Here is a 20,503-nt window from a genome sequence, read left to right as displayed (position 1 = left end):
AGGCGTGGGCTTAAGTAGGGCGCTCTTTCCAAGAGCCAGTGCAGACTTGATGGGCCGAACGGCCTCCTTCTGCACAATAAATTCTATGATATGAAACAATACTCCTATACTTCCCCCCCCCCCTTTAGTTTAACAATTATACATGGGTTTAAATATTAACATGGATTACAAAGAACAAAGAAAATTACAGCACAGGAATAGGCCCTTCGGCCCTCCCAGCCTGCGCTGATCCAGATCCTTTATCTAAACCTGTCTTCCATTTTCCAAGGATCTACTTCCCTCTGTTCCCCGCCCGTTCATATATCTGTCTAGATGCATCTTAAATGATGCTATTGTGCCCGCCTCTACTACCTCCGCTGGCAAAGCGTTCCAGGCACCCACCATCCTCTGCGTAAAAAACTTTCCGTGCTCATCTCCCTTAAACTTTCCCCCTCTCACCTTGAAATCGTGACCCCTTGTAATTGACACCCCCCAGTCTTGGAAAAAACTTGTTGCTATCCACTCTGTCCATACCTCTCATAATTTTGTAGACCTCAATCAGGTGAGGTGAATTTTACAAGCTTCCGCATAAAGAATGACTGGCTGGGTTGGCAAAAGAGATAACAGAGACATGAGGAAAATCTTTTATTATGCAGCAGGTGGTTGGAATCTGGAATACACTGTCTGAAAGGTGGTGGAGGGAGCATTACTTGTGTCTTTCAAAAGGGAATTGGATAATTATATTGAGAGAAAGAATTTGCAGGACTACCAGGGAAAGGCAGGGGAGTTGTAGAGAGCTGAAATGGACAGGATGGGCCGAATAGTCGACTTTTGTGCTGTAACCGTTCTGTGATTTGATGGATGAGGTACTGTTGGTGCCTTGAACCATAGCACAGCATGAGTCATTGTCTTCTGGAAAGGGGTCAGAACAGATAATTCAAAGTAGAAAATTATGTTGCTGTGTGATAGAGCATAGGTTTACATTCATATAGTGAGCTCCTCATCCCCATTGTAGACAAGTGCTGAGTGAATGTTAGACACCTCGTCAGACAGATGCATGGAATTTGAGAGATTGAATCATCATGGATGCAAAAGCCACTACCTCCACCTTGTCGAAGTACTTGGGTCAGCTGATACATGGGAACAGTATCACTTTGAAGTTCCCTTCCCCTCATCTCAACTTGGAAAGGCATTGCTGGGTCTTAACATTTAAAATCCCTACCTAAAAATATCGAGGGTGTACCTCCACAATAAGGACTGCGGTGCCTTCTCAAGAGCAACTAGGGATGAGCAACAAATGCCTGACTTGCTAACACCACCGATACCTTAAGACTGAATTAAAAATGAAGACTGCAACCTTGCACTTTCTGATTTAAGAGCATCGTTAGGAAGCTCTGGGAGCAGCCATTTGCCTTTCCTTAACTAACTAGGTTGACACTGAGGGTGCAGTATCTTCTGGGGAAGTAAGTGCATGTGCACACCAAGTAATCACAGGGAGGACCTCACTAGAGGCTGAGTTGGTTGGGTTGGGCAGAACTCTTTCAGTCAGTCACAGTTTAAGTTTAGTTGTAAAACTGAAAGCTTTTGTAAAGAAATTGGGGGAAGAAAAATCGAGGTTTGCTGTTCCTCGGCTAACTTGTAAGTACTGCTTGGTGATGATGTAAAAGTTCACATTATCAGCCTGTCACAGCAGCAGCTGCAAAGTACAGGACTGTTTTGGATGATGAGTTAAAGGGAAGCATTCCATTGAATAAACACTTTAATAAAGCTCCATTAAAGTTGTTTGACTGAATGTGTTCAGTTTAAAATGCTTAATTATTTCACAATGTCTTCTGCAATCTAATGGAGTCTGGTAAGTTTTCTTCCACTGTGATTAGTTTTGCAGATTATCAGCAAATTTGAAAACTTAGTATGATCCCAAAAGTTATTGAGTTGTGCTCTGTTCTTAATTGAATATATCTGTCTGTCATGTTTGGGTGTTCTTCACAGCTGAACTGTCCTTTGCACACTCCCAACAGAGCTGCAGCTAATGGCCTATCACTCAGTTTGATGGAACGGCTAATCCAGAGATTTGGTGAACAGGTGGTGAGAATGCTGACTGTACAGTATCGAATGCACGATGCTATAATGCAATGGGCCTCCAAACAGATGTATTATGGACGACTCACAGCTCACAAGATGGTGGCAGAACACTTGCTCAAGTAAGTATGATAGTGAAACGAAAGCAGAAAATCCTGGCAACACCCAGGCAATATCCCTGGAGAGAGAAATGGTTAATATTTCGGGCCAATAACTTTACCTCCGAACCGGAAGATGAAGAATATACAGTTCATAATAATTCCAGTGTGCCTGGTTGGCATCCTGTCTTCCACCCTCCATCAATGTGAGTTCATCCTAAACTCTGCTGCCTGTATTGTAACTTGCACCAAGTCCTGTTCACCCATTACCCCTGTGCTAACTGACCTGCATTAGCTCCTGATCAACAAAGTCGCATGTTTTTTAATTATTATCCTTCTTTAATCTCTTCAAGGCATCACCTTTTCCTATTTCTGTAACTTCCTCCCAACGTACTTGCCTCATACACCTCTATACTCCTCCCATTCTGGCCTGTTATGTCAAACGCTAGTTTGATAAAGCTCCTGTGAAAAAACATTGAACATTTTAAGAGTATAAGAACACAATAAATAAAAACAGGTCGAGGCCATTTGGCTCTTGAACATCTTCCACCATTCAATAAAATCATGGCTGATAAGATTGAGGCCATAAATCCACTTACTTGCCTGCCGTCCATAACTCTTGACTTCCTTGTAGATCAAAAATCTGTCTCACGCAGCCCTAAATATGTTCAATGATCCAGCCTCCGCTGCTCACGAGGGCAGAGAATTCCAAAGATCACCCACCTGCTGAGTGCTGAGACAGGAGATTACTCCTCATCTTCTTTTTAAATGGGAGGTCTTTTATTTTGAAACTGTGTCCTCTAATTCTAGATCGATTAAAGACAAATTCTTTGAGGTTCGATTTAAGGAAATTTATTTACACAAATATTTGCGGCGAGGGGAGTGGTCTGGCTGCATAGCCATTCCACAGCACTCTGAGTTATACACTTGAAAACCATTATATTTATAGTGTGAAATAAACAACTTTGAAGAGATAAACCTTGAGAACATACGCAAGTGGAAATATGAATGTTTTGCTCTTGGTTTAAAAACCATTCTCGGCATTTTGTTGTCCTTCAGAAGAACAACTCCTCATAATAAATCCGAGTCCAAAATATTAAGCAGTATTTTGTTTACGTTACCTGACCTGCTTATTTTCATTCAAAAGCAGTGTTAAACTATAGTCAAGCATTTCCCAGCATGCTTCTAAGTGGGCAACTCATTAATTTCCCGTCCACAGCATCCATCCTGTCAATCCCCCTCAGAACCTAATCTGTTTCAATAAGATAACCTCTCATTCTTCTGAACTCCAATGAATATTGGCCCAACCTACTGAACCTTTCTTCATGAGGCAATCCCTTCAGTCCAGAATGATCCTTCACGCAAGTCTACCCCTCCGTCAGGAGATTGACTCTGCTTGATTGTTATCTGATTTTCTAAATGTCCTGCTACTACTTTAATAATGGATTCCAGCATTTTCCTAATGACAGATGTTTGGCTAAGTTGCCTATATTTTCCTGCTTTTTGTCTCCCTCTTTCTTGAATAGAAGTGTTACCTTTGCAGTTTTCCAGACCACTGTCTCTGCAGCCACTTCATTTAAGACCCTAGAATGCAACCATCAGGTCCAGTGCACTTGTCAGCCTTTAGTCCTATTAATTTGCCTAGTACATTTTCTTTGTGATAGTAATCGTTTAATGTTCCTCCCTCTCTTTTCCCCTTTGATTTTCTATTATTATTCTTGGAATGTTTTTGTGCCTGCTACTGTGAAGACAGGTACAAAATACTTGTTCAAGTTCTGTGCCCTTTCCCGTTATGAATTCCCGAGTCGCATCTTCGAATGGACACCGAAAAATAGGAGCAGGGGTAGTCATCTGGCCAATCGAGCCTGCTCCACCATTCAATATGATCAGGCCTGATCCTTGATCATACCCCTTGACACCTTTAGAGGATAGAAATCTCTATTTCCTCTTATAATGACTTGACCTCCCTTCTGTGGTAGAGAATTCCAAAGGTTCACCACCCTCTGAGTGAAGAAATCTCTCATCTGAGTCCTAAATGGCCCACCCCGTATCCTGAGATTTGAGACTCCTTGTTAGAGCGCCAGCCAGGGGAATATCATCCTGCATCCAGTCCGTCCTACCTTGTCAGAAGGGCTTGGCGGAAGGGCTTCTGTGGGGAGCCGAGGAGGTGAGTGGACATCTTTGCTCACAGGCCAAGATCCCTAGGTTGCTGGGCATGCCGCCCCTGTGCTTGGTGGGGGGTGGGGGACCCTCCGTAGGGGTGAGCCACCAAGGGGTTGTGTGCTGGGGAGGGGGGGGGGGGGGGGGGCTGTAAACGCTCACAGCACCACTATGCTAACCCTGGATTGTGTGTACCCGTTCTGGGCGCAGCCCCTGTCCTTGCCCGTCTGCCCTAACGACCACCCACCAACTGTTGAGGCCTCTGGCTGCGCGGCTGAAGGCCAGGGAATTGGCAGTCGTGGTTAAGTGAGCACTTAACACATGCCAAGAGGATTCCTGTGGGTGGGCGGGCCATATAGAATGTGGGGGCCATTGCATAGCATCCCACCACACCCTGATGGAGGACACTGTGCTTGAACACTGCGGGAGGCAACACCACACATGCAACCTCCGAACACACAGGGTATGGGACACAGCTCCAGGCTCATTTCCACGGTCAAAGGGTGGGTGAACGCCACGGGGAGTGGGGAGGGGGGATGCCTGGAGAGATGGGCAAAGGGTCCGGGGGTCAGCCCATAGTGCGGAAGGAAGTGATAAAGGCATCATAATGGTTGTGCGAAAAGGTGCTTAATGTGTTGTACAAACCTGACTCCCGATGATGCCCTCAGTGATCTTCAATGTGCCTGGCCCTCCTAGCTCTACGAATATGTATAGGCATTTCCCCAGGATGCACATCTGAGGTGAAGGCAGCCAGCTACTTACCTCGTCCCGTGGTCTTCGATGCCTCTGACGGGCGTCCTCTGGGGCCAGAGGGCCCTGGCTCACCTGTCGACGGCACATGCACAGCTGTGCCGCCCAGTCCCGTATGCTGTTTTCGAGTCACAACCTCATCAGAGGGGTGGGACTCCGGGAAGCTGGTGGCCACAGTCACCACTCTATGGGCCGGGTCCGGCTTGGTACCCCACGCCGCCTCCTCCCAACCGGTGTCCATAGAGCCCTAGGGATCACTTTGGGATGGAGGGGCAACTCGTTCGAACTGCCCCTGCATCATCTGGCTCTGCTGTCCCTGGCGGCTCCCCGATGCCTGCACCATAGTGTCGATGACCTCAGTGATACTCAGTGACTGGGACATGCTCTGCAGCACCTCAGCAATGCCCATCTGCGACCGGGACAGGCTCTGCATCACCTCGGCCATGCCCGTCTGAGAACGGGACATGTCCCGCAGAACCTCATCAAGGTCGGCCTGGTACTGGGTGACATCCTCCAGTGAGGCAGACATTCTGTCGAGATCCTCAGCCATGGCTGTCACCGACTGCGCGACGTCTTGGACTCATGGTGCCGATGTCGGGCGCCAGGCTCTTCACTGTGGTCGCCACCCGACCAGTGTTGGTCTCGGTGCCATTCATCTCCTGTGCCCCTAGCCTCTGAGACTCGTCCAAACGGCTATCGATCTGCTAGAGTGACGCTGACACCTCCCTCTGAACTTCGAGGTTGGTTCCGATCATCTCCATCAGCTCCGGGTACCTCTGTACCACAGGCTCAGCATCAGGCTGGCACCCAGCTGGGTCCTGGGATCAAGCAGCCTTCCAACTGCTGTCTTGCCTGGGGGTTGCTGCCTCCACCCCATGTGCATCATCAGCGATGTGGGACTCACCAGATTGTGCCACCGAAGCTGTCCACTAACATGTCCCACCAAGGTGTGTGTATCTGCGCGGGTGGGGATGACAGCTGTGCCGTGACTACAGTGGCATCCTCGGAACTCTCCTCTAAGGTGTTCTCCTCGGAGTCAGGAAAGGGTGCCTCCTGGGATGGCCCAGCACCGTCGGCTGGAGGACCTGCGGGAGAATGGACATATGGACGTGTGGTCAGTGGGAGGGATGGGTCAGTCAGAATAACAACTCACGTTTGGCATGTCCCCCGGGTGAAGCTCGATGGTTCCTCACCTCTGTGGCATCCGTCAGCCTCCGCGTGGGTGACCGATCTGTCCTTGGCCACACCGGTCATTAATATTGATTTACTTCCAGGGCACGCTCCTCAAAGGAGGTGAGGATCCTTATGTCCGGCACCCCTCCACCAGCCCGGGCCCTCTCCCGACGATTATGGGAGAACTTTTCCGGAGGAGACATAGAGGGGGCATTGTTAGCCACACGTGTGGTTCACAGTGGTGGAGGAGGGGTTGGGGGGGGGGGGGGGGGGGGGGTTGAGGGGAGAGGGGGGTGAAGAAGGGCTGGAGTCGCATGGTGGATTTGGGGTGTGGATGCTCCTTTGGGGAGGGGGGGAACATTGGTGTCTACTCACTCGTCCTGCCCGGTAGGTCGTTGACTTTTTTCTGGCACTGAAGGCCAGTCCTCCTGGTCACATTCCTCAAGCTGACAGCTGCCACCACCTCATCCCAGGCAGCATTGGCTACCTTGTGGATGACTCTCCCGGACCCTCAGGGGACTAGGACACCTCTCCTGGCTTCCATGGCGTCTAGCAGCCTCCCCAGGTCAGCATCTCCGAATCTTGGAGCTGGTCTCCTGGGCGCCATTATTGCAAGCTTTCTGGGGATGGCTGAGCAAGTGCAGCTTAAGTGCTGCTCAACCTTATTAGCGGGGTGCTGGTGAGTGCGGTCCGGCGAATCAGCAGGCGAGCCTTCATTTGCGGTGAGGTGACTGTGAGGCCTTGTTAAGTGGACCGATGAACGTTGAATTGCGTTGACGGTCTCGCTGGGCCGAGTGTCGGGCAGCTCGAGGCAATTCGTGCTCGCTACCACACTTCAAGATTTTTCTGGAGAATTGCGTTCTATATCTTGTTCTTCCAAGGATAGATCTCATCCTTTATTAACAGAACAATCCCTCCTCCTTTTTCTTTCTTGCTAATTTCACAAAATGCCAAACATCCTTAAATATTCAGAAGTGAAAACACTGTGGGGATTTCTCCAATTCTGTGGCCAAGTGCCGATGCTGGCATGGGAACCGTGGTGTTTCACGACCGACAAATCGGCGTGAACCCCTCACCGATTCCGGTTCTGGTAAAGGACTAGCCCTGGCGCCATGTGAAAAGCCCGCGGATTGCGCCGTAAACAGCTGGGTTCCGGGCTGCGCATGCACACGCACACGGCTGACGACCTGCACCAGTTGCGCCGTAGAACATGGTGCCGGCTTTGCATGCAATCTAACCCGCAAACCGCGACCCCACAGCCCACCCCCTGGCCATCCCCCACCAGTCCCCCCAGCCGTAGCAGTCAACCTCCAGCCACCGGCATGGATCCCGGCCGAGTATGGCGGCGCTGGACACAGTCCACAGCCGGCACACCGGCTCAGACCACACGTGCCCCGCACGTCGAGAACTCGGCCCATCCGGGGTGGAGCTGAAATGACGCGTGTCACGATTATGCCGTTTTGGAGGGGGCGGAGCATGGTGGACCGGTGTCAAACTGGCACTGGCCCCGATTTCGGCGTCAGAGTCCATTCTCCGCCCGATTGCCAAACCTGATTCCGGCGTCGGGCTACAGAGAATCCCACCCACTATTCTCAATTTCTCTTGACCTGGAACTCAATGAAACAAGAAAAGTAGTCAACCATTTATTACCTTTTCTGTTCCCGTTCTGATAAATTTAAATGTGTGGAATGCTGTGAAAGTTGGGCCAGTCTTCAGAAGGGCAGCGATCGCTCTCAAAGTTTTCTTGTGGAATCTGGTGACACAAGATGCTTACTGAAGAACTTGATTTTGTTTAGTTGGGAGTTGACGGGTTTTGCTAAGCAGTTGAGATGTGTGAGTGACTGACAGTGCTGCATGGCTGTCGATGAGGATTGAAATGTGCCTTCATGAGGGTGATGGGGCAACATTCAAATATATCCTGACTTCATCTTATTAGATTTTTTGAAACATGCCTTTGTTCTTTACAGTTTTAGATAGAGGATCTGGATCGGCGCAGGCTTGGAGGGCCGAAGGGCCTGTTCCTGTGCTGTAATTTTTCTTTGTTCTTCTTTGTTCTCTTTGAAAGGAACAGGGCATTGGCATAAAAGGAGAGATTACAGGAGGTTGGTCTTGAGCCAAAAGTCTATTTAATGTCCCAACATTGCGTTCTGAAATGGCAGCGACAGAGCGTAAGCAGTGGAAGAGTCTGAATGCAAAAGCAAATACGTAAATTATTTTCCTTCCCAGAGTCTCCTAATTTATGAATTCTGATGAAATAGAGACAATTTACTCTTGAACAATATTATTTAAATAAATTGGAGTGCACTGTCAGAAACAGAACATATCACTTAACAGATGGTCCCACTCTTTGACAGTGTATATAGCTGGCTTACTTTGTGAAGCAGATGGATTGCAAAACCCTTTTGAAGTATTCTCCTGGCTCTGGCAGGAAGTGTATTCGTCCTGATTGCTGATGGTTTAAAACCTCAAATTTGCTTTCAAAAGATTGTGTATTTTATTAACATTGCGAATATCTTGTGTCATGTGATGTATGTGGTTACCTGATGGCCACAAGTTTGACAAGCTTCAAAATTCTATTGGACAATATTGATATTGATTTACTTCATGTGGTCTCTCCTCACTCTTTCTGTCAAAATGTATAACTTCACACACTGATAATCCCAAATATCAGGTCTGCAGTGTCAAATTGTCCAGCACTGGAGGATGACCATTGGCGATTTCAAAGCAATAAAAGTGGGGATCAGCATTGAAATGAACAGCACTCGAAGTGTTACAAACACAATGGATGTTATTTGCTCAGCAAGCCAAATCGCAGAGGAAAACTTGTCTTACTGATCATAACCCTTTTTTGTATTCTGAAACAAGAGAGCAAACTGCTGATCGCAGGAGAATAGAATTATAGTTACACTTCTGGGATTTGAACAATGAAAAGATTTATCCCATAGAAACAAAAACTCAAGCACATGAGATCAAAGTTACACAGTTAAAACAGTCTTTCAAAACCTCCGCAAAAGAACCCGCGTGGTCACAACACACAAGTATACACTCTCTTAGAAACACTCCCTTGTAGATTTGTAACTCTAAAAATCCGGCAATATTACCCAAGGCAAAACTGCTGTTAGCGCCATGAAGGTGTACCACATGACTACTCAAACTCAATTCCACTCTGCTGTGGAAATCCAAGAAAATTCAGAAACAAGAATGCTTTCTGAAACCAAAGGCTTTTCTGATTTCTTGATGGCTGTTTCAGATTTTACACCTCTCAGCACAGAGCTGGTCCCAAGATGTGTTCTCCACCCAGCCAACAACACTCAGCTCAACATCTTTCCTTAAATATCCTTTTCCCTTTCGTTTCCATTCTCCTCAGCATTTTTTGGAACTCAACTTTTCCTAAATATAAAAAGCTTTCATTTTTTTCCTATTGCCTCCCCTTTTGGGTCAAATAATATTTAATGACCTCCCATTGTTTACTTATGTTACATTTATAAGTTGTAAAGGTTCCTTACTCCCCTTTGAAATGTAGCAACTGAAAAGCTAAGTTTCTATATATCTCCTAATGTAACTTTCTAAACCTACCCTATTTACTTATAAGTCCACTTCACCATGGCCTCTTCTTACAAATTTAGCAACTTTACCCTCATCTCAACTCTCCCAGACAAGTTGTCTATATTAATTTTTCTCCAGCTAAATTAAATCATTCATGCACACAGACATAGCCTTCTTTATAGGATAATGCAATATTGCCCAAAAATATATTTTTAAAAATAACACAATAGTTGTGCGGTCATCCACTCACAAGGAAGGTTACATTGTTTGTCTGTTCAGTTCGTAAAGCTGAAACAGGCATATTTCTATTCCTGTGTTCCTATATCAGTTGTTTTTAAATTATTAACCTGCGGAGCTTGGTTCTGCAGTTTCTCAGAGCTAACTTTAAGCCTTACCTTTACTTGTGGCCTTTGCACACATTAGTTGCTAAGTATAACCACGGTCCATCCTCCCTGTTGTGACTTTACCTCCTCCCGCTGATGTACATATAATGGTGCAGCCTGCCACTTTTAATCATGTTTATCTGTGGTGTAAGATGACACTTTGGTAATCTGGTTGACTTTTGACAAATCAGAATCCTGATTCAAGGTCTGGATAATATTTTTTAAAGCTAATGCTATTCAGTAAGTATGCATGCACAACAGACGTATAAGTGAGAGTGAGATTGAACAGTTGTAAAATGTTTTTCTGGTAATATCAAACTGTTAAAATATTGAACTAGATCAAAATGCCTCTCTGAAAATAGCTCGGCCAACTGTGAGGTGATGAACTGAGGAGGAGGTGGGAGGCAGGATGAAATTATTTTCATTCTTTCTAAGCTTCAAAGACTAATCAAGACATGAGTACTACCCCAAAATTAATTGCATCCTAGCAGAATGTTTCTGTAGCAATTTTAGTAAAGCAGACCCCATACATAGACATGTACTCCAATTAATCATCTTTATTGACTATTCTGTGTGGGCTGATTTCTCTTTACCAGTAATACAAGCTTTGTGATGGATGACTATATTTATGCAGCTGTAGCTTTGCTGTGTTATTAACTGTTGCTCCCATAATTCTTAGGGATCTGCCTGGGGTTGCTTCCACAGAAGAGACAAAGATTCCAATGCTTCTAATAGACACCTCAGGATGTGGTCTGCTTGAACTTGATGAAGAAGATGAACAATCTAAAGGAAATAAAGGTGCTATTTGATTGGTGATAGGTTGGAAATAATCACACTTATATGTCTTTCTTCTACGCAACTGAGCTGTTAAACCAAAGTGACTTTCAAAGAACAGTACAGCACAGGAACAGGCCCTTCGGCCCTCCAAGTCTATCCCGGTCATGATGCCAACCTTGGCTAAAACCCTCAGCACTTCCTTGTGCCGCATCCCTCGATACCCATCCTATCCATGTATTTGTCAAGATGTCTTTTGAACGCTGTTAATGTGTCTGCTTCCACAGCCTCCCCTGGCAATACGTTCCAGGCACTCACCACCCTCTGTACAAAAAAACCTGTCTCACACATTTCCTCTAAACTTTGCCCCACAGACCTTAAACCTATGCCGCCTGGTGACTTGACTTCTCCACCCTGGGAAAGAATGCCTGCCCATCCACACTATCCATGCCCCTCATAATCTTGTAGACCTCTATCAGGTCACCCCTCAACCTCCATCATTCTAATGAAAACAGTCCAAGTCTATTCAGCCTCTCCGCATAGCTAACACCCTCTAGACCAGGCAATATACTGGTAAACCTCCTCTGCACACTTCCAAAGCCTCCACATCTTTCTGATAGTATGGCGACCAGAATTGTGCGCAATATTCCAAGTGCGGCCTTACCAAAGTTCTATACAACTGTAGCATGGCTTGCCAGTTTTTATACTCAATGCTCCGTCCAATGAAGGCAAGCATTCCATATGCTTTCTTGACTACCTTGTCCACTTGTGTTGTCACCTTCAAAGATCTGTGGATCTGCATGCCCAGATCTCTCTGACTTTCTATATTCCTAAGAGTTTTGCCATTTACGGTATATTCCCCTCTATGTTGGACCTACCATAGCTGGAGTTAAAATTCCTTCACACATCAATTTTTGTTAGTTAAAGCAGCCAAGCCAAATGTCTTTGTGCACCAATTTGGCAGCTTTAATTTGAACCTATAATGGTCCACGCACCAAGTGTGAACTGAGCCAACCATTTAGGCTTTTTGATGGGCATTTTGTTCCTGTGTGAAATCTTGGGCGAGATTCTCCGACCCCCCGCCGGTTAGAGAATCGCCGGGGGCTGACGTGAATCCCGCCCCCGCCTGTTACCGAATTCTCCGGCACCGGTGATTCGGCGGGGGCGGGAATCGCGCCGCACCGGTTGGCGCCCCCCCCCCCCGCGATTCTCCGGCCCAAATGGGCCGAAGTCCCTCTGCTAGAATGCCTGTCCCGCCGGCGTACATTAAACCACCTACCTTACCGGCGGGACAAGGCGGCGTGGGCGGGCTCCGGGGTCCAGTGGGGGACGCGGGGCGATCTGGCCCCGGGGGGTGCCCCCACGGTGGCCTAGCCCGCGATCGGGGCCCACCGATCCGCGGGCGGGCCTGTGCCGTGGGGGCACTCTTTTCCTTCCGCCTTCGCCACGGTCTCCTCCATGGCGGAGGCGGAAGAGACTCCCTCCACAGCGCATGCGCGTGGATGCCGTGAGCGGCCGCTAACGCTCCCGCGCATGCGCCGCCCGGCAATGTCATTTCCGCGCCAGCTGACGGGGCACTTCCGGCAGCTGGCGGGGCGGAAATCAGTCCGGTGCGGGCCTAGCCTCTCAAGGTTAGGGCTCGGCCTCCCAAGATGCGGAGGACTTTTGGCACCGGTCGGCGGACATCGCGCCGATACCGGAGAATTCCGTCCTTTATGCTGAAAAGGATATTGTGGAATGATACAGCACAAAGGAGACCATTTGGCCTTTAGTTTGTGCTGGCGCTTTCAAACAATTCGGTTAGTGTCAGTATTTCCACGTGTCCCTACATTTTGTCCTCCTTCGAATATTTATCCAATTCCTTTTTAAGGGCTCCTGTTGAATCTGCAACCAGAACCCTATCAGGCAATGCATTCCAAATCTTTAAACACTTGTTGCATTAAAATGTTTTCCTTCATGCTGACTCTTTTGCCAATCACTAAATTTGTACCTTCTGATTATAACTCTCAGCCACTGGAAACAATATATTTTATCTATACTTATCTAAACCCTACAAGATTTTAAACACCTCTATTAAATCTCCTCCCAGCCTTTTTTGCTCTTGTGAAAGCAATTCCAGCTGCTCTATCTATCCATGTAACTCCAATCCCTCAACTCTGGAGTCATTCTTGTAAATCTCTTCTGTCCCCTCTCCAAAGCCTTCACCTTTCCAAAGTAGCGTTGTTCCCAGAATAAGACATAATATCTAGCTGGGGGCAGAACTTCTGTTTTATAAATGTTTAGCTTTTGTACTGTCTAGTTATGAAGCTCAGGATCCCATGTTTCATTAATGCTGTGTTAACCTGTCCTGCCACTGTCAAAGATTTGTGCACAAACACTCTCAGGTCTTTCTGTTCTTGCACCCCCAATTAGCTGGCGGCCTCTGCACATGACCAGAGGGGGCTCTCCGCTGGTGGGAAAACTCTGTGGATTCTGCCTCCACTTGAGGCCTTCACCATCTTAATTGACTGTCCACTTCCCAGGAAAGCTCTGGATAATGTGCTGGGTGGGCTGGTTTGGCTCCCTCTTATTTCCCTTCCCCCACTTGAATCCTGTAATCTAGTCTCCACTGGACTGGGAAAATCCAGCCCAAGATTTTAAAAACTTGGGGAGGGGGCTAAAATATTAGATTTAATTCTGCTGTCACTAAGACTATAAAACTTGAACATCTCATCTTCTGGATTGAGAAATCCCTAGTTCTAAATCATTGGCAGTGGCTCTTCAGTAGGCCCGGTCTCTTGGATTGTGATCACGAGGAAATAAAAATTCTGTGTTATGGCCAGTGAGGTATTTAAGTAGAAAGCTGCAATGGCAAGTTGTTGCCAGATAGAACTGTAGTATACAGAAGTGTAGTTATTTTGTTCAAATCAAACCTGATAACCCACCAGTACAAGGAAGCAGAAGCTGTTTGTTATTTTGTATTAGTGCATGGACACAATTTGTCCTGGTTGAATTAAATAATTGGTGCTCTATATGCTTACTTGGCATGAAGTAAACCATTCAGTTTCTTAAATTTTCCCTCATCTTGCCAGATGTTTCCTCACCTTTTGAAAAGATTGGAGAGACAAAAGTGTCTGATCGCAGAATTACTATTGTTTTGTCTTTGAGTTATACTATTATATTGGTAGATATTGGGCAGCATGCACCAACTTCAGCATGGAGCTTGGAACCACTCCTAAAAGCAATTAATGTGAATGAAAAGATATTGCTGATAGTGTTGAGTCTGTCATAACTCATTCTACTTTTATTCCAGGGGAAGTTCAAATTGTGACAATGCATATTGAAGCCCTAACTGAGGCTGGTGTCAGCCCTAAGGATGTTGCTGTGATAGCACCATACAATTTGCAGGTACATGTCCTAATCGTTTTCCAATGTTTCTGTGCAGGCAAAGTAGCCATTTGGTTTTTGATTTCTGATTTTGAAACATTCAAATTTTAGAAGTTACATCTTAATTTAAAAATAATTATGACAATGTGAGTTTTTAATGCAATACTTGGTTTTTCTGATTATGGGTGCAGTTTGTACCCTAATGGTTGGAAGGGGGCAGTGTACTGACCCAAAAATTAATATACTGTTTGCATCCAATTTTCTGTATTTGGTTGGTTATCATTGCTAAGGCTAGACATACATAGCGAATACAGTACTACAATGTTCACAAAGTAAATGATAAAAATGGAGGGACAGGAAATCTAAGACGTGGGTCTGCAGGCAAACAATGCCCTCTTTCACTACTGCTGAAATTGAAGAGGCGCCATACAAGAAGGTTGTATGAAGATAGGCTTTCTAACCGCTGCATTACATCATCGCCATAGCTCAGCACGTTGGAGGTAGTTTCCAGGCCACAGCACAATATTAGCCATGGTTACATCATCCTGTGCTACCGGTGTACATGCAGCAGATAGCAACACATCTCTGCATCTGGCTCTTTGACGAACTGAACTCTGACCCCTAATACAGTCCTGAAGACCGGACAACAGGGAGCTGACACACCTACTTATCGAGTAGAATTTTAATGCATGGCTTCATGACCAAAATCCTTCATAAAGTGGGTTCCCAATCTTGTCAGTAGTCGTTTGGCAGTGCAGAGCTTGAGTATTGATGAAGAAGAGACTTTCAAAGCTTTTTGTCTTGCATTCATCTGGACACTTTGCAAGAATACCAGCATAAGGGGAAAACAATAATTTATACTGAATGAGAAGAGAATGTTGGTAGGTTGGCAAGTGGACTCTGATTGGTAGAGGTGTTGCCATGGTGAATGCATCAGTTAACTAACAGATATCTGCCAGGCATTGATTGAAATTTAAACCAGGCAACTGATTGGTCAAGGCAGTGCCCTGGGGAATGAATCAGTGAATGGCTGTCACTTATTTTGTTTAGCTGAAACAGGCGCAATATGTGTACATGTTCTTTCTGTCTGCAAAGAACAGGACCTTGTGTATTAATATATGTAGCTTCCAGTACACACAAGTACATCACACTGCGAGTCCGACTAACAATCTTAAATTAGTTGTCAGCATAATTCTTAGCATACTGAGGATTATTTCGCAAATGTTGTCCAACTGGTGCATTCTCCATGGCAATGTCTCTACCAGAGTCCACTTTCAAACCAATAACCATTCTCTTCTCATACAGTATAAAGTGTTGTTTTCCCTTTATACTAGTATTCCCATACCAGCCTCCCCGAACAGGCGCCGGAATGTGGCGACTAGGGGCTTTTCACAGTAACCTCATTGAAGCCTACTTGTGACAATAAGCGATTTTCATTTTCATATTTCATTTCTTGCAAAGTGCCCTGATAAGTACAAGACGAAAAGCTTCGACACATCTTTACTCCGCAATCTTGCAGTGTTATATGTGTGACACACTTCTCTGTTAAAAGCAACGGGACCATGGTCGCTCTAAGCTGTTCTTGTGTGTATTCTGGTGACCAGTTGAAGAGTGGTGTACCAGAAATGGAAACCAGTTGGCTTTTTTGTTTGGGGATGGAATAGAGGAATTTAGAATAGAGGTGTAGGTGGATTGGCCATGATAAATTGCCCTTTGTGACCAAAAAGGTTAGATGGGGTATTGGGTTACGGGGACAGGGTGGAAGTGAGGGCTTAAGTGGGTCGGTGCAGACTCGATGGGCCGAATGGCCTCCTCCTGCATTGTGTGTTCTATGTAGATGAGCCAAATTATGGTGGAGGAGGATGGTGTTGAATGCAGAAGCTGTAACTGAACTGCTTTTTTTAACAAGAGATTGTTTGTGAAACAGGTACAACTCCTGAGAAAAGAGTTGTCCAACAAATATCCAGAGTTGGAAATCAAGTCTGTTGATGGTTTTCAAGGAAGAGAAAAAGAGGCTGTTGTTTTATCACTTGTGAGATCCAACAGGACAGGTATCTGCTATTGGCCTTACATGTAATATGATGCTGTATGTTTCTTGAATAATAGATAAAGACAATTTGTTTTAGGAATCTACAATCTTGGAGCATATATAATGCTAAATTTGGATTAGTTGATTGATGTTTGAGTTACTTTGTATATAGTTACTTTATGCATATTCATAATATGCACAATCAACAAAGTACTTGCATTTATGTAGCGTCCTTCTCAACCTCACGATAGGTCAAAGCACTTTACAGTGAATTAAGTATTTTTGAAGTGCATTCATCGTCCAACAGTAGACACATTGATCAACGTTTTCATGGTATGTCAGCTGGAGAGTGAATGGAAAGAGGAAAGAAACGGAAAACGCCCAATCGCCACTACCATGCATGGCTTTGAGCCTCACTAACTGCAGTGCTTCATGTCCTTCCTTTCCTAATGATGTTCATTATCACACCCTCATTTGGCAAGTTGCCCACTTGTTCTTGAAGACTGCTTCCAATTGTATGCCAATTTCTTCTGCAAGAAGATTGGTTAGTGTTTGTCATGTCAAAGGACTGTGCGGATGTGTGAGGCGGACTGAGCAAAATACTATTAATGTTTAGCTACCATTCGCCTTTTTTGCTGGCTAGTTTGTTGGACAACCCTTCGTCCATTTAAAAAGCAGCAGTCTTGTCTGATTTCCCACCATCAACAGCCAGCTGCCTATACGGGTGACTCTCTGTGTGGAGTTTACACTTTCTCCCCGTGTCTGCGTGGGTTTCCTCCGGGTGCTCCGGTTTCCTCCTACAGACCAAAAATGTGCAGATTAGGTGGGATTGGCTTTGCTAAATTGCCCCTTTGTGTCCAAAAGGTTAGGTGGGGCTACTGATTTGCAGGGATAGACGGAGACATGGGCTTAAGTAGGGTGCTCTTTCCAACGGCTGGTGGAGATTCGATGGGCGGAATGGTCTCCTTCTGCACTGTAGATTCTATAAGCACTGCAATTCGAACAGGTAACTCACTGCTTGTATTTGAATGAAACCCCATCATGAAAATCCATTGTCTGCCCAAGTTAATTACCAACAAAAGTCAACCCCATTATGAATTTTGATGTGTTGTATTTCTGGAGTTATTGTGATGCTCCTAGATGCCAGTGTAGATAATTTACTTGGAGACTTGAACATCGTCTTCATTTAGATTTTAGCATCATATTTTGTGCTGTGTCATCGTGACTGGCACAAAACATTTACAAAAATTATGCAAAATTCAAAATGTTGGTCGTTGGATAACTCAAAAAGTAGGGAAAAGTGGAAAAAAGACAGAATGAGAGTCTCTACCTGAATGCACACAGCATTCCCGTACCAGCCTCCCCGAACAGGCGCCGGAATGTGGCGACTAGGGGCTTTTCACAGTAACTTCATTTGAAGCCTACTTGTGACAGTAAGCGATTTTCATTTTTCATTTCATTTGTAACAAGGTGGATGAATTGATAGCATAAAATGAAATAAGTAGATATTGTATGATGGCTATTACAAAAATGTGGTTGCAACCACTTGATCAAGGCTGGGACTGAATATTCAAGGGTATTTGACACTTTGGAAAGTCCGGTTGCTTTGTGGCAGACCATCCATCTCGTATAGACAATGTTTTGCGCCATGTTGGTCGTCTCTGTGTTATACTTTGCCTGTTGATGTTCAGGAGCCCCACTCTGGCATGGCAATCTCTGCCGCATTTGCTGCAGAGGGCTGAGAAGGTGCACAATTCACTGGCCTCTGTTTTCCCTGAACCCTCCTATTGGCTAGCTGAGCTTTTCATTTCTACTTGCCCCTTCCAATGCATCTCCAGGCAGTCAGCCTCCAGAGATCACAGCCATCAGCAAATATCTCCCTAATTGTCAATGCCACTGTCTTCCTACTCATTCTCTGATATCCCCCTAGTGGAGGTATAGATGCCCAGAAAGTCGTGACTCAGGGCCAGGTCGCCATCCAGAAGGTTTTTAGGTGTAAGGCCAAAAATGAACATGGTCGAGCCAGCGCAGACTTCATTGGCTTAGCAATGAGTGTTTACAGATGGAATGAGCATATTTTGTGACTTCTGAGTTGCCGAGCGATGTCAAGGATACGTTTGAGGCAGCAAAGGTGGAAACTGTTCAGCCTTTTCTCCTGCCTGGCATATGTTGTCCAGATCTCGCCATTGTATAGGAGCACACTGAGGATGCAGGCTTGGTAGATTTCCAGTTCTGTCAGGTTGCTATTGTTCCACATTCTCCTATTCAGCTTGGAAATAAAAGCTGCAGCTTTTGCGATCCGTGGGCTGATATCAGAATCAAATGACAAATTACTGTTAATTGTGGAATCTAGATATGTGAAGCTATCAACAAATCTCTGGCGTCATATTGTCAAAGCTGATGGATGACGGTATGGTGACGTCCTGTCCATTTGTTGTTGCAGGTGTTCCTCAATACAGAATGTTAGTAAGGCAGAGGGGGAGGCCTGATGGTTTAAGATGGAGGAGGGTTTGTGTCGGGGATTGGGGTTGTGGACGCTGGCAACATGCTGCTCCCGATGGTGCTCGGTGAGTCCGGTGGTGGTGGCCACTTTGAAGATCTGGAGGAAGTTCAGGCAACATTTTAAGCTGAGGGCCGGGTCAGGGGTGATGTCAATTAGAGGGAATCATGGGTTCGAGCCGGGGAGGATGGATGCGAAGTTTTGGAGATGGGACGAGAGGGGGATCAAGGAAATGAAGGATTTGTTTCTTGGGCAATTTGCAAGTTTGGAGGAGTTGGGAGAGAAGTATGGATTGGTGCAGAGGGAAGGGTTTAGGTACCTGCAGGCTCGGGATTTCACAAGGAAGGTTTACCCGACCTTCCCAATAGTGCCGGCCTACTTGTTGCTGGAGGCGGTGCTGTCAGTTGGAGGGCTCGAGAGGGAGTTGTTTCGGCGATCTATGGGAGGATCCTGGAGGAGGACAGGGTGTTTATGGAGGGGATTAAGGCGAAATGAGAGGAGGAGCTGGGGGAGGGTTGCAATGAAGGAGGGATTGTGGTGTGAGGGTAAATGCCTCAAACTGGTGTGCGAGGCGGGGCTGATGCAGTTGAAAGTCGTACCTAGGGCGCACCTCACAAAATCAAAGATGAGCCGGTTGTTTGAGGGGGTGGAGGATGCCTGTCAACAATGTGGGAGGGCCCCGCAAACCACGTTCATATGTCCTGCCCGAAGATGGAAAGGTTTTGGAGGACAGTATTTCGTACAATCTCGGGAGTCTTGCACATGGATGTGGAGCCGGTCCCCTAGAAGCTATTTTGGGGATGTCGGATCGGCCTGAGTTGCAGGCGGAAGCGGAGGCAGACGTTTTAGCCTTCGCCCTGCTGATTGCTTGTAGGCGGGTCCTGCTGGAGTGGAAGTCATTCTCTCCACCCTGTACCTCAGCGTAGCGGGGGGGACCTGCTTGTGTTTTGACCCTGGAGAAGGTGAAGTTTGAGCTGAGGAGGGCGAAGGAGGGGTTCGACAATTTTTAGGGTTTGTTTATTATGTACTTCCAGGAGTTGGTTGCCATTGACTTATTGAGGGGGGAGGGGGTGTGGGTTTGGGGGGCACTATTTTCTTTTTTATATTGTTGGGATTGTTTTTGTTTCTGTTTTTCTTTTGTATGGTGAAAATGATGAAAATATGTCGAATAAAAATATGTTTTAAACAAATGTTAGTAAGACATCATCAGCCTAGAGAAACTCTCTAGTGAAGATTTGGCATACCTTTATCTTAAATCTGAAGACAGCAAGGCAGAACAGCTTTTTGGCAGTTCTGGTATGTAAGTAGGCACTCTCTGTAGATGACCTGAGGGTATATGACAGCAGCAAAGAGAAGAATATGCCTAAGAGTGTTGGGGCCAGATACTGTTTAACCAACTGCAATCTCAAAGAGTTCTGGTGTTTCCCCATCACCGTACCCATCATGTTTTCATGGAAAAAATAAGCAGCCTTGCAGGCACCCAGTTTCCTCCAGCAGCTTAAATAGGCTGCCTCGGCTATAAGCCCGAGTGCCTTAGTGAGATCCATGAAGGCAATATATCGTGAACTCCTTTGTTCATGACATTTCTCTTGCAGCAGCTAAACTGAGAAGATCATGGGCGGCATTTTCTGCACAACCCCCGCTTGTTTCAACGAGGCCAGCGTTG

At 46.0% G+C, this 20,503-nt stretch overlaps 1 protein-coding gene across 1 annotated transcript in view; it reads left to right on the top strand.

Annotated features, from left to right (window-relative positions):
- Positions 1-20,503, top strand: part of ighmbp2 (immunoglobulin mu DNA binding protein 2) — a 91,502-nt gene that overhangs the window by 47,730 nt on the left and 23,269 nt on the right. The window contains exons 10-13 of the mRNA XM_072518904.1: positions 1,998-2,180; positions 10,848-10,966; positions 14,235-14,329; positions 16,236-16,359. Of these exons, the coding sequence (XP_072375005.1) occupies positions 1,998-2,180; positions 10,848-10,966; positions 14,235-14,329; positions 16,236-16,359 (521 nt within the window). The remainder of the gene's footprint in view (positions 1-1,997; positions 2,181-10,847; positions 10,967-14,234; positions 14,330-16,235; positions 16,360-20,503) is intronic.

This window comes from Scyliorhinus torazame, chromosome 10, assembly GCF_047496885.1.
Source record: "Scyliorhinus torazame isolate Kashiwa2021f chromosome 10, sScyTor2.1, whole genome shotgun sequence".
NCBI classification, from domain to species: Eukaryota; Metazoa; Chordata; class Chondrichthyes; order Carcharhiniformes; family Scyliorhinidae; genus Scyliorhinus; species Scyliorhinus torazame.
This window is presented reverse-complemented; position numbering and strand designations above follow the sequence as displayed.